This window comes from Nyctibius grandis, chromosome Z, assembly GCF_013368605.1.
Source record: "Nyctibius grandis isolate bNycGra1 chromosome Z, bNycGra1.pri, whole genome shotgun sequence".
Lineage (NCBI taxonomy): Eukaryota > Metazoa > Chordata > Aves > Nyctibiiformes > Nyctibiidae > Nyctibius > Nyctibius grandis.
Genome location: NC_090695.1, coordinates 29,751,390 through 29,765,355, shown reverse-complemented (window position 1 = coordinate 29,765,355; position 13,966 = coordinate 29,751,390). Strand labels below are relative to the sequence as shown.

Here is a 13,966-nt window from a genome sequence, read left to right as displayed (position 1 = left end):
CAAAAATAAATAATCATCACCACCTTTTCTGTCCTAGAATGGCCTAGCATTCACAATGATTAACCATTGGCTGTTCACTCTCCAACTTCTGCTATGTAAAGTGAAAGAGAGAGGTGTTGGCTCTGGATGGCGAAAGGGACAGTCACTTCACCTCCAGACAACAGCTTTAAAACCAGACCCCCATAATTCCCGAAACAGCCTCTCTTCTGAGCAAGCGGCACAGACACACTTACTTGCTGCACGTGCATTTCCATTGTCTTCTTGGCAATAAAAATACTGCCAGCAATATTAAGATGCTGGCAATAATTTTAGCAGTTTGGATAATCTGAAGCAGGCAGAAGTCCTTGCCAAGCACATTTCAAACAAAAGAAAAAGGACACACTGAAAAAATACTTTTGCTTCGGAGTCTTTAACAATTTATTTCTCAGCCTTCACAGAGTCACAGAGAGACCCGCAGCAGACTGGGACAGGAATGGCACTGCATTTAACCAACTTCTTCAGTGGGAAAAATGAGTCCATTCTGTGAAGTTCCTTAAGCTACTGAAACAGTCTTTAGTAATCCCCCTAACCTCCTTTTCCTCTCCTTCCATTAGGCTATTTCAGAAATTGGTTTCAATTGACATTAAAGACATACCTTGACAGTAAAATTTATGTTCTATCCCTGGCAGGAAAATAGTGGCGTCTTTAGCATAATCTTAACTGATGTCTGCTTAATCAAGAGTGGCATTTCTCAAATTGTGGTAAGGAAAATTAGTAATTGCTACACAATTTAAAATAAATCATCGCTCCAAACTGCTACACAATTTAAAATAAATCATATACACAGTCTCAAAAATGCAAATAAACTGTCTAGTAGACATTCAGTTAACGCAACCAGAATTAAAGCACACAATCAAAGCATCAAATCAGATTCATGTAAGTAGACATTCTTACACAGCTTTTTGCTATTCATTTTATTAATATCTGTCTTCAGGTATGACTTCCTTTCACTGTCCCCCTTTAATTCTCTTGATTGGAAATATGTGTGTGCCCGTTGCTAAGCATTAGTTTATTCCCCTCAATAACCTGAAAATTGAGAAACGCTGTATCAGATTCTTTTCCCCCACTGTTTCACTCTACCATTCAGTCACAGATCTGTTGCATATTTTGTTCAGGTTGGATTTTTTGTCAGTAACTGAGACTTCTTTAGAAACAGTTCACTAAGGTTTAAATTCATTATCTGTTGCTAATTAAAATTATCTGTTTTATTGTCACAAAAGAAAATCCTGTTACAGAAACTAATGAGCTGTAACCTTCAGTAACTGAGAGGATGTGTTTACAAGCATGAACACTTACTGTCAGTGCCAATCAGGTCTAACTGAGATTAACCTTTAAGTATTTACTACTAGTCATAAGCCTAGGTGGAATTAGAGGGAAGCATAGTCAGCAAAGTATCAGTAGATCAACAGATACAAACAGAAACAATCAATGTTAGAAACACTTCTCCTAACTGTAACGTTCACGTACCGCTTAAATTAACCTACGTAAACTATGAATTACAATTGGGTTTATGATTTTTTTTTTAAAATTTGCCTATTCAGGTATCTTGTCATTTTTTTATACTAAAAAAATATTCCCCCTAGACAGGACCAGTGAGAAGCAAGGGATGACTTATTAAGATGAAACAATGTATTTCATTGCTTTGGATAAACTGTTTATACTTAAACATATACATCTAGAAAATGTATTCAACAATAGAGAACCAACGTATTTTACCTCATGCTAAGAATGCAAGTCTGAGCCTTAAACTGGGTAGTCTGATTTTCATGGGTGCTGAGCACTGCAAGTTCCTGACAGACTATAGAAGTAGCTGTGGACCATCATGACCTCTGACAATAAAGTCTGTACTTTAGGAGGTAGACTGATTTTAAGTACGTAAAATACAGAAACTTAAGGGGGTTTACTTAACAACTGGCAACCTCCAATTAGTTGCATTGCACTTTATGTCGAAGAAACTGTATCTTAGCAGAAGTAATGGCTAACTATCTGCTATTAAAAATGGAGCCACATCCTATCAGGCTTGATTTTTCTAGATCAGATTAGGGTACAGCAGAAATCAATAGGACACTTATTTGGTATCATGCAGAAGTAAATTCATGCCTTCCCTGTTACAAGCAAGACACCAAAAAAAACCCAAATCCCTCTGGTTTATTAGGGCTTAAAAGCCTGTATTTTTCAGAAGACTTAAGAAAAACAAAACCAGCCTGTGGTCCATTGAAATAATCAGCCTCTCCTTCAGGACCTTCTGCGAAAAAGTCAGAGACACTATTTTCGTTCTATTCTTGTTAGCTCCTGAAGGATGAGAGCCTCCATCACTCCTTCACAGGCTAAGAATGGGACTTGAGTTGTTTTTCTGCTTTGTTTTTTGAGGAAACCGGGAGGGAAGGGGATTAAGAACAAGTGTATTTGCCCAGTACACAAGAATATCTCCAGAACAGACGCTTCTGTTTCTATGTTAACTATGACAACATACACGCAAATTTTAACAAGACTCAAAACATTTTTGTGCAAGTTATCAGGAAAGATTTAACTTCTTGATTACATGTTCAGAAGTTTCCACTAGCTCTTCAATCTCCTTGAGATTTCAATTTCTGAGAACAACCATTTACCACACACAACAGAATGAGTACAACAGACAAACTGTTTTAGAAAGTATTTAATTTACAAATGCATACACTGCTTCTTAAAACTACCATGGTGGAAAATCTTACCAACTCTCAGTTGGCTGCATTGATGTAAATTGTCTTTTTAGCTTCGTTTACACTAGGAAGTCAATTTCTCGAGTAATGCTTCTATTCCTTTTACATTTCTATTCAGCTTCAGCTTTGGGACAAGCTTTTTCAGTCCTTTTCTCACTGTATTTGCCACCTTTTCATCAGCACTCCGGAGAAGGCTACAAGAAACAAGAAAAAAAAAAGGATGTCAAAGGTCAGCATGTAGATCACAGGAAGAGAAGTTGACCATGTAAGGAAACAATAACTATTTGGAAAGAATATAGCTCAGGGCAGATTCTATCACCTCCTGTTAGAAAAAGATGTAAAACTTTCCAAAAAGCATGAAACACCAAGTGAGAACAAAACAAACAGGATAAATCAGACTGGAAGGAACTGCAGATCCCTACTCAAAGCACGTTCAAACATTGGGTCAGAGCAGGCTGCTCAGGCTTCACCCAGTCCGGGCTTGAAATGACCCAATGCAGGAGACAGCCCAACCTCCCTGGGCCCCAGCCCCACCGCTGGCCTGACAACACCACTATTTTCAACTACTTTATTCCTAGATTTATTTCTATGACTATGACTAACAACTTCTAGCAGAAACTTCCGTTACACTTTTAGCTATGACAGTGCTATTTAATCAAGAAGCCTTCTTTAAAACTGAATTCAACACAGGTGAGGGTGATACTTTTTCAGCTTTTCTGTGAGTCGTACCCCTGATAACAGCAAGAAAGTGAAGAGTACTGACAAAGGATGTGCTGAACACGTCGGTACTTAACATGGAGAGATTCAGATGGTTCACCACTAGGGACAAAGAGCATACAAAGTATCAAGTCACTCTGGACCACATTTTATATATTTCTAAAAATTAATTTCATGTGTCAACACCTATAAATGTAAAGCTGCTTTCAAACTCTTCGTATCCCAGATATTTCAAGACACCGTATTTTTAATACAGAACATCTACATGGCTGATAATACATCCAAAAGACCAATATAGTTTGGTTTTTTTTTTTAATTATTATTCTAAAAGTTCTTCTAAGATCTGGCAAGCAGGCACCTATGTATTTTGTGGATATAAAATATAATTTTTACAGGAAATGACAAAGAAATCAGTAAGTCATGTGGTGAAGTATGCTTTTATCAATTTTCTACCCTGATGTAACACATCATTCACAAATTCAAAAATAGTGAGGAGAGGTCAGATGTAGAAACATAAACAGACCAGCAATTGTAACATTCAAGTACTTACAATGCTTTATTTACACTAAGATGGATTGTAATTTCTGCAAAGAGCCCTTTCATTACGTTAGGACTCTTCACACTTCTACTAGGTCAGAAGCATGCCCCAGGTTTTTTTATAAAGATCAAATTAAAAGCAAGTAGGGCAATGAAAGGAGAGGGTCCAGAGGATACCAGGTAACTAAGCAATCAAGCACATGCAATGAACTGCTCGTAACTGGTGAATAAGCTTAAATGACTAGGAAAGCCAAAAATCTTCAAATGGACTGACTGGGTACTTCTGCGTTTCAGATCTGCATGGTAGTGACAGACGGCTTCCGAAAGCCAACAAGAAAACAAAAATCAATCATAATTTCAGGGAGAACAGGTAGTTTCCAAAAATTACCTCTGTCTGAGGGATCTGAGCTCCTTCATGACAAAAGAAGTATCTGACTATTTTTTTTTAAATGTGAAGGTTTTTTTAAAACTCAACAATTATTTGCTGTAAAAAAATATTGAAGTTATTATTTATACCAGACTATATTAAATTTATCATTGCTGTATGATTTAGGTAACCTTTCAACTTCAATGCATGCAGTTAAACAAAGATGAGATTATTTACTACATGTTAGTGAGATAAGCAGGTGTCACATGAAATGGAACCAAAGCAGCTGGTCACATTCATGTGCTCTCAGCTGCCTGAACAAAAGGGTGTCATGCCTAAAGAGCCATCAAGAGAAGTTCAAACTACAAAGAATTCAGATTTAATTAAAATTAAAAAAAAAAAACCCTAAAACCAAAAGTCCAGCAAACAAACAAACACTCCTGCCCCATGCTTTTACCTCTCTCTCCTGTTGGGTGAGTTTCAGTATTGGTGAAAAATGTTTGACTGACAATCCGGAAGATAAGCTCCCCCCCTTGGTAACAAAGCACACTTGTTACCCTTGATGCCCCACCCTTTAGTGCCATGAGTAACAGCAGAGAGAGGGAAACTGACATTCCTCGCAGACATTTTCATAAAATACACCGCTCCTGTGCTGGCTTTTGCTAATAAGCAATTACTAGTTTCTGTTTTTTTCTATGTCTTCAAAACCTATTAAGAGACTGTTGTCACAGTGACAGCCAAAGAGCTATTAAAGTGTTATACATGGAAAAAATTCCACTAATTTACTTTGCAACTTCTTTTGGACAATCAAAATAGCTTAGTATATAACCCAGCAACACTGCATGTTAAATGAACCTCCTCAGCCTTGAGTTAGGGGAAGGACGTCCAAGCGTCAATATACTGTCAGTGAACAAGCCTTTATAACAAATCTCTACTGAATATCTGTTCACAGGATCAGATAACTTAAAGGCATTAGATGCATTTATTGAATTCTAAAGGCCTTTTATGAGAGACAAAGAAAAACTGTTATCGTTTTAGCAGGTGAACAATCTTAACAGCCAGATCCATATGACTATTATGACGTTGCATAAACTGGTTTTGTATCTGGATTGCAACTACTTCGCTACTACCAGTTCTCCTCACTAGTGCTTTGAATGATAATGACTAAACAAAGTTAGAATTAAACTCAGACTAACTAACAGAAGTCCCATTAGTGAAAACTGCTTTTGATTCACCTTGCAAAGAGCATGAACATCAAATTAGCCTTCCTTTAAAGTCATAAAGAGCAGAGATGGAAAGCAAACAGCATAGAGTCTAAAGTAACTTTAGGAGAGGGAGAAGTGGGGTGGAAAAAAGGGAGAAGAGGTTTTTATTTTTCAAAATCATGTTGTCTGTTTGAATTGTTTGCTGATTTTGGCTCAGTGCAAGTCTTTATGAGGACCCAGCAGTGCACTGCTGACGCAGAAAATCCAGACCACACACTTCAGGCTACAGACAAAACCCTGGCTTTCTATGACCTGACACTGACAGGTAGTTACAAAGTGAAAACAGCAATGATTAACACAGCTGTTTGCATTTGAGAAAACAAAAGGTTAATGTCAGTCCTGTTCCAGTGGGGTCTTTTCGATCTCAGTAGTTGCAGAGTTGACTCCTTCGAAGTTGTGAGCCAGTTAGCTCATCATAAGCCTTTGCATGGTCTATTCTTTTGTATGGTCTTTTCCAAACACTTCTACTTCAGTATGACACATACTTAGGCTCCATAATTAAGGCATTAAAACACAGCAGTTACAAAAAAAAACCCAAAACCCCCACAAGCAACCAAACTGGATTCTTGTATGCTTCTGCCAGTTACAGGTATTTCAGAGTTAATTATTTCAATGTAGCTATTTGTGGAGTGCTCTTCTGAGAATTCGGTGCTTATAAAACAAGACATGGTAGGCACAATTTTAAAAATAAATTTGATTTTCCATCTTAAGGTTTTCCAACATTGAGCTACTTCCTAGTACTGCAAAAGCCTGAGCTCAAGCAACAATCTATGGAAATACTGGTTTGAATTTTTCCAGTACCCTGTTTCCATGGCAGACTTACCAGTGGCATAACACACAGTACACATTGAGCAAAACATGGCATTTTGTTGGTAGAAATTTCAAGTGATGTTCTCTTAGCTGTTCAAGAAATTAACACTGGAACCTAATCAGAAACAGTTATGTGCTTTACGTACCAACAAAGAACAATGGCACCTCGATTTACTTCTGCCCAGGTCCTCATCTTCTCAATACCAACACGTTCCACCAATGTTCTTCCAAAGCAAACTGTAAAATTTGGGAAAAGGGTAGGGAGAAGAAAAAAATTAGTATCTTTATTCAAAGAACCCTGTTAAAAGTTCTCTGCAGTTGTGATTTAATCAAATAGGGTTTAGCCACTAAGTATTCACAAAGTTTTGCTCTCACAAAAGAACTGACTATTCAATGCAACAAATACCTTTATAGATGTTTGACTACTTCCAAGTAGTTAGACAATAACAACACTGTGTGACAGTTTACTAGTATAAAGCAGGCAAACTTGCTGTTTCTTTTTTAAAAGGGTATCAATGGCTATTCATGTCTTAAAGAAGGCATCCACTCCAAAGAATTTGGTAAGAACAACACCAACACATGAGATAATTATATGCAATATACTAATATATACACACCTCTGCTGAAAAATGCTACATTTTTAAGCATCTGACTCTACAACTGAAGAAACAGAATTTGCACAGATGAAGTTACTTAAAACTGCAGAGCTAATCCTTTATCAGTGCATGAAACCCACCAGGAACCTTGTTTCTTTCAGCTGTACTGATGCTGCAGGGCTCTTTCTTCAGTAGCTTTGAAAGCTTAAGTTGACTTGCATTACACTTCATTACACTAACAGCATATGCAAAAGAAAGAATGTGGGTTGACCTCAAGTCCCCAGCTGAATTTGAAGGACTGAACTTCAGGAAAACTGCTCTTACAACTTGTATGCTGAGCAAACTTATCAGTAAGCAACCCAAAAAAAGCCCCACCCAACCCCAACAAACTCCAACCTCCAAACAAACACTGAAGCTATTTTTCACTATCCCTTTAGATCAGAAATCCATCTGAAGAACAGGTCAGTTTTTGTTCAACATATTCCCTACCTGGTAACAATCTGGTTGTTTTTTAATGCTAATTCCATAAACTCAGAGCAACAATTCTGAATGGCATGCTCTTTGGTGGAAAATAAAGAAACCAAAGGGAACAGCTTGTTTTTAAAATGCGAACTGCACAATGTTAGCAGAAATAAATCCAGGTAACTATCACCATCTCAGTTAGGCTAGTCTCTGAAAGACACTCATATAAAACTTCCCCTTTGCACATTTTTAGTCATACACTTATTTAAAAGTAGCAAAACAGCCTCCTTTCAGAAACATTTAATAAAGCCCAACTAACTCTTGTTTAAAGGAAACAGTGGATACCTGAAAGTAGTAAAAAGAAAAATAAAAGTTTTCCAAGGTCTGATAATTCTACAAAGAAAAAAGCCGTCTACACACAGAGAAGTTCTCTCCAGATTATACTATGCCACCCCCACCTCCTTTCATTTTTTGAGGTTTTTGTATGAGAAAAAGTAATCTCTATTAGGATATGGTGATTCACACAACAAGATTTTACAGTTATGTAATAAAATAAGTTCAAAAGCTAAATTAAGATGAGAACATCTGTGACCAATCTCTGCCTTCTGGGATATGAAATAGTAAAGATGTCCTATTTTTGTGCATGAATTATTGTAGTGACAGATATATAGCACTACCCCAGCAGCACTAATGAACACAGTAAAGATTACAGTTTGGCTCACAAACACTAAATGAAACAAGTCTTCCCGTTACAAAGACTTTACTATTTCTATTATTATCTTTTAAATTGCTGCGTAATTTATCGAAGCTATTAAGACGTTTTAAGCACAGAAATTAACCCTGTCCCAAATACACGGTAAACCCCTGAAAAAAAAAAACAACTAGTACTTGCTTTGCAAAAAAAGCAAACATATCCTTGGCATTCTGTTCATGTAACAGCTCACAACACCAAAAGGCAGAAGCAATAATCTTAGAGGATATGTTAATTTTTCCATATATAAGCACATTGAAAGAAATAAATGCAGCAATCTTATTCTAGGTCAGGAAACTGATTACTCTGAAGTCATAATTTGATCAAATAAAGCTGAATTTCCAACATACCTTCTTTTCCACTCTCTCTCATTTTTTCGTCTTGCTCTATTAACCATTTCAAAACTAGATGGCCTGCAGGATGCTCTGCAATGTGAAGCTTTAAGGGGAAAAACCAAACCAAACCAAAACGAAATTATTTAATTATGATGTTTCAAAATGCAGTTACATTTCTGTCCATAAATATTCCTGCTTGATTTATCCACTCTGCCCTCAGACATCACATCACACCGATCCATTTAGTCATCACCTATGAAAATATCAACAAGTTTGATGCAAGCTATCCGAATACTTAAACTTATGGTTTTTACCACCTTCCCTGTAATATCTGACTTTCAGTAATATAAACCGTATCAACCAATGTTTCATCCACCTCTACAAGGACTTCATGCTTACTGAGCAGAATCTCTTGGTCTCGCTGCCTCTACAAGAACTTCCACACTTTTCACATTTTCACAGATGTGATAATTCACTACAGTATGGTCTACAGAAAATCACAAAAAACATTGAGTACTTTGTGTACAATTCTGTAAAATACGTACCTTAAAGAAGGGGAAAGACAGAGCAAATTCAGAACAACTATGAAAATCTGGACGGTATCTATCTTAAATACAGTGTACATAGTATTTTTCATTTTCTAGTCTACAGACACAGACTGAGCTTAACTTAACAAAACAGGGGAGGGGCACACTTTAAAGAAAAGGTATTACTGTAAAAACAAACAGCTATTACCTAAGATCTTTTCTTGCATGGAGATATGCATACCTGAAAGCTAAAAGACCCCATCACTCTCAGTGTAAACAGTCAAATTAACTATAAAAATTTACTAACTGCTTGATTGCATAGTGATAACATTAAAAGGGAGACTGTGTATCACGACTGTCAGCTACCTTCCCGCAAAGTCTTTAAAGCGGTTCTGAAGATTCAAGATCATTAATTACCTTGCTCTACAACTCAGATGAAATGCTAGCTCAAGCCTTCATCACTCCAGATGCAATAATAATAAACTATGAAAGGAAAATGTCAGAAAACAGAGACCACGTCTAATGTATGAGCGTTATCAGGGCAGTACGTTGACATCTTATGTAAAGGAAAAAGTGAGCAGACGTCATTTTAGTAACACAAAAAAAGCAAACACTCTGCAAGGTCTCAGCACTTTCTCCTCTGTTACATTACCTGTCCATCACAGCCACCTGGAACCAGCTCTTCTGCTGCTAAATTAGCAATTGCATCTAGTGCAGGCTGGATGTCACCAAGAGCTGTTCTTAAGATGTCAGCAACCAAGACAAAGGTAGCTTTGTCTATCACTACTTCTTGGGTATGTTCTTGCAAGTATTCTAGCAAAGGTGAGGAAACGGCTTCCAGGAGTTCACGGCAGCGGAGTTCAGGATTCTTCTTACTGATGAAAGAGACAGCACATCACTGTAGAAGACGTGCTCTATATGCACACCAAGCAACGAGAAATTCAGAACATACATGCTATTTGAGACAGCTATCAATTATTGGAAGACCAAAATAAAGCATTATTCTTCCCTCTGTTTCACATAAAACTAAACATATATTGCACACACATTTTAAGAACATATGGAGTGAGATAGTGTTAAAAGCTGACTGCCAGTAAACCTCAGAGTTTTTTGTTAACAATGGTAGTTTGACCTGTTTATTTTCTGTTCATTCTGTTATCTCAACTACTGAGATGTGTTTCTTAAACAGCTCACTAATAATCTAAAATTGCTCCTTCTCCAAAACCTGATAAGCATCAACGTCAATACCAGAGACTGAATTCAAATTAACGATTTGCATTTTTATTGCTCAATTTTGAGATACACTTTTATGCAACTCAAAACAACAATAAGGCATATTAAAAATTTTCTGCTACGCCAAATTTGATATATGAGTTTAAACAAAGAACACATCATAATTTTTGCCCTTTACAAAGGGGTAAACTGCAGATTACCAATACACTGCTCGTCACCAATTATCATATATGAGATTTAAACCAAAAATGCAAAAATAAGGACTATAGATTAACATATCTAATAATACTTATGTATTATTTAAATATATTTACATTACTTAGATATATTATGAAGAAAAGCTGAAATTAAATCAATCATGACAGAAAGTTGCATGAACTCTTCTGGACTCTAGGGAAAACAACTTAACCTTCATAGCTGAGTTACCTATAGGCATTTCCATCTCCCTGTTGCAGAAGTGTGATGATTTCTGGAACAAAATGTGCAGGGTCTCTCGGACTTAGCAAGTACAAGATGACCTTCTTTCCATATTTGTTGTTTATTATATTGGGCAAAGAAGCATTTATTTCCTGAAAAAGTAAATAAACAGCAACAAAACATTAATGAAACAATAGTTTTGAGCCATCACTAATTACTGATTACCTTTCAAATGCAAAGCTTAGAAAAGGAAAAAACTACATACTATGAATAAGATTCATATGCACTGCATAGTGCACACTTGTGCACTAACGTGGCTGAGGAAGAAATGCATTAAGATGCAGGGGAGTTTTCTTTCTTGTAGAAGCGTGCTGCTACATTCAGGTGGAAGCACCTATATTAGCCCATGTGTTTGCATTCAACTTTTGTCAGCTTCTCAACAAACACAGCATGCATTTTATGCAAGTTCCAAGTACCACCTGGATACTCTTGACCATTATGATAATCCATTGCTGGCAACTTTTAATATACATATAAAATTTATGATTATCAAAGCAAAGGAGGGCTGTAGACAACTCTGAGCACTTTCAGCATATTTTGCAGGCCATAGCCCTTAGAAACCCTTTTTTCTACCATTAAAATCCTTCCAGCAGCAGCTAGAAAAATATAGACAGAACAATTTAAACCAATGTTACCCTTTATTAATATGGGGCCTGGTTGGTTGTCTTTGAGGGGAAGGGAAACAGAGAAATCTGGTTGGAAGCTGGCAGGAAATGGTAAGACAACATTCTTATTTCAAAAACATTTTCCTTATATTCCTTAAGCTAAATTTTAGGATGGACAGAATGATGATTGGTATAACGTGTTTTAGAAGTCTAACTGCTCTTTGAAGATAATTTTAAGGGTTGGATTCTTTTATACAGTATGCTTCAAAAGTGCTTGATTTCCAGATGCTTCCACTTCATCCTCTGCTACTAGTTTTCATTCACAATCTGAAGAGCTGGTTTTGATCTTATCTGGTATTTTTTTCCTTTTTCTTGACATCCTTTCCCTGTTCCTGACCTCATATGAACCCAGATGGGCCAATTCTGTATGTGTGAAGGCCACTCCTCCTTATTCTCCTTTACTCTTCTGTCCATATTGATGCGGTAGGATGACCAAACAGTAAACACGCCATCTTTTATCTCAGAGGATGGAAAAACACAGATGATTCGGGAATTAAATGACACCTTGGAAGCTCAGCTAAAGCCAAACATAGCATCTGAACTAATAAACCCTCCAGAAAGCAGAGTGCTTGTAACAGTACAGGAATGTCTCACTCATCTCATACCAAGACAGCTCTGATCTGTCAGGGCTTATTTGCTTGGAACTTCCCCAGCAGTTGTTACATTGCAGACTGGATTCTGGAAACGAAACCCAGCTGTGATTACAGTTAATATACCCCAGAAACAAAAGCCATCTCCACACTGGGATGCTTTCATCTCTCCACACCCATCAAAGAGGCACAGACTTAGGGCCAAATCTCCATGCTAGGGTACAAAAACCCAATTCTCCCCTGTACAAAGTTGCTCAATGGAAGAACTGCTTATATTTTTTAAAGCAAGCCTCATCATAACCACTTTCTCCTCATATTCCTCCTCCTCCATTCCTACTCCAATGCAGAGTATTTGCCTCATCTTTACCTCCCTGCCACTGCCTCTCAACCCATCAGTCCTAAAAGCTATAGTATGAGTAACTACAACACATTACAACCTATACATCAACATTCACTACCCTGCTTGAATTAAAAGTAATTGTGCACTATGAAGTCTCTTTTATCAGTGTGAAAACATAACATCATGGTAATTTACAGATTAAAACATCTTAAGAGTGATAAAATTTGCATGTAAACGTAATCTTAAGTATAAACACTTAGTGAAACCCTATTAAATAATATTTGGAAGGAAGGAGCGGGAAATGCAGCATTCCAAAAGGAAGCAGATGCAGGCTAGATCATGCTATCCTTACTGTTCATTCTGCAATTCCATGTAGGTGAAGCAAAACAGCTAGAGTGCTTTCATGTTTCAGACATCTATCTGTATGCATTTTGGAAGCAAGACAAAAATATTACATGGATTTTATCCAGAATATTAACTGTCATTTAATTATCAACATATTAAGTAAAAATGTCAAGTTTTGAGAATTAAAGCGAGTTAATGGTTTCAGCATCCAACCAAAAGTCTCCAAGTATTTTTTCTTGTTTGAAGTCATGGTATACTATATTCAGGCCTGTTGCCATGTTCCTGAAAGTTTACTATAGTTTATCTTGAAGTATCACTTTCCAAGATGCTACTTCTGCAAAAGAAAGGAGCTAAATGTGCTAAACAACTTTATTTACAATAGTAAGTGTGCACAGTAAGGACATCCTAGGCATGGATATTCGTGACATTTTATGTTTGTCTGTAAAATGGATAAGGTGACATCGTCATTCTAAAGTTTTCCACCAGTTTAATCTCTTGAAATATCAGCAGAGCTCAAACTTCTATGACAAAGACATGGACTTTAAAGAGATCCCAGTCATCCATTAGCCAGAATGAACATGTACAAAAATGGTATTTTTCAGCAAGCACTGAAACTAGCTTAAAAACTAATTAAATAAATAACTAAAGAGAACATATGAAAGTGCACGATCATGATATGCAAATATAATGAAACAGAAAAGGTGAAAAGGAATTACATGGTTTGAAAAAATTGGATGGATTCCTACTCTCATTCTCCTATACACTGACAAACACAGTGACACTATTTAGTACACTATTTTAGGAAAAATTCAATTACTTACAGATATAATTAACTGTTTCATAAGTTTAGTATCATCAATGCAATCAAATGCGGCCAGCAAGATGAGATGAGAAAATTCACCCTGCAAAGATGAGACATCAGAAACCACATGCAGTCAAGTTCTAGGACTATACTAACTGACTTAAAACCAACATTTCTGCATTTGTCTCAAACACGACACAACATGAACCGCAAGCAAATTCTGTCTACTGTCATAGAATGAGAGAAGCCCAACATTTAGGCTCTCTCTGAAAGGTAGGCTTGTTAAGAGAAGCATGTTGTTTAAACAAAGGTAGATTAAGTTAATCTCCCATTATAAGTTTATATACTACTTCATCACATCCAAACTATTAACTTAATCCTATTGTTTAATCATAATTTGAAATCATAG

General features: G+C 36.7%; 1 protein-coding gene across 5 annotated transcripts in view; it reads right to left on the bottom strand.

The window, feature by feature from the left end:
- Positions 1–2,680: 2,680 nt before the first annotated feature.
- The window catches only part of PUM3 (pumilio RNA binding family member 3), a 24,697-nt gene continuing 13,411 nt past the window's right edge, over positions 2,681–13,966 (bottom strand). For 4 of the 5 annotated variants that reach the window (XM_068422865.1, XM_068422864.1, XM_068422868.1 and 1 more), the window contains exons 13-18: positions 13,577–13,657; positions 10,765–10,907; positions 9,758–9,980; positions 8,594–8,681; positions 6,581–6,671; positions 2,681–2,932 (exon numbers count right to left, since the gene is read on the bottom strand). In XM_068422865.1, the coding sequence (XP_068278966.1) occupies positions 2,803–2,932; positions 6,581–6,671; positions 8,594–8,681; positions 9,758–9,980; positions 10,765–10,907; positions 13,577–13,657 (756 nt within the window). In that variant the 3' untranslated portion in view covers positions 2,681–2,802. Of the gene's footprint in view, positions 2,933–6,580; positions 6,672–8,593; positions 8,682–8,984; positions 9,066–9,757; positions 9,981–10,764; positions 10,908–13,576; positions 13,658–13,966 lie in introns of those variants that run through there. The other variant, XM_068422867.1, reaches the window with a different exon arrangement.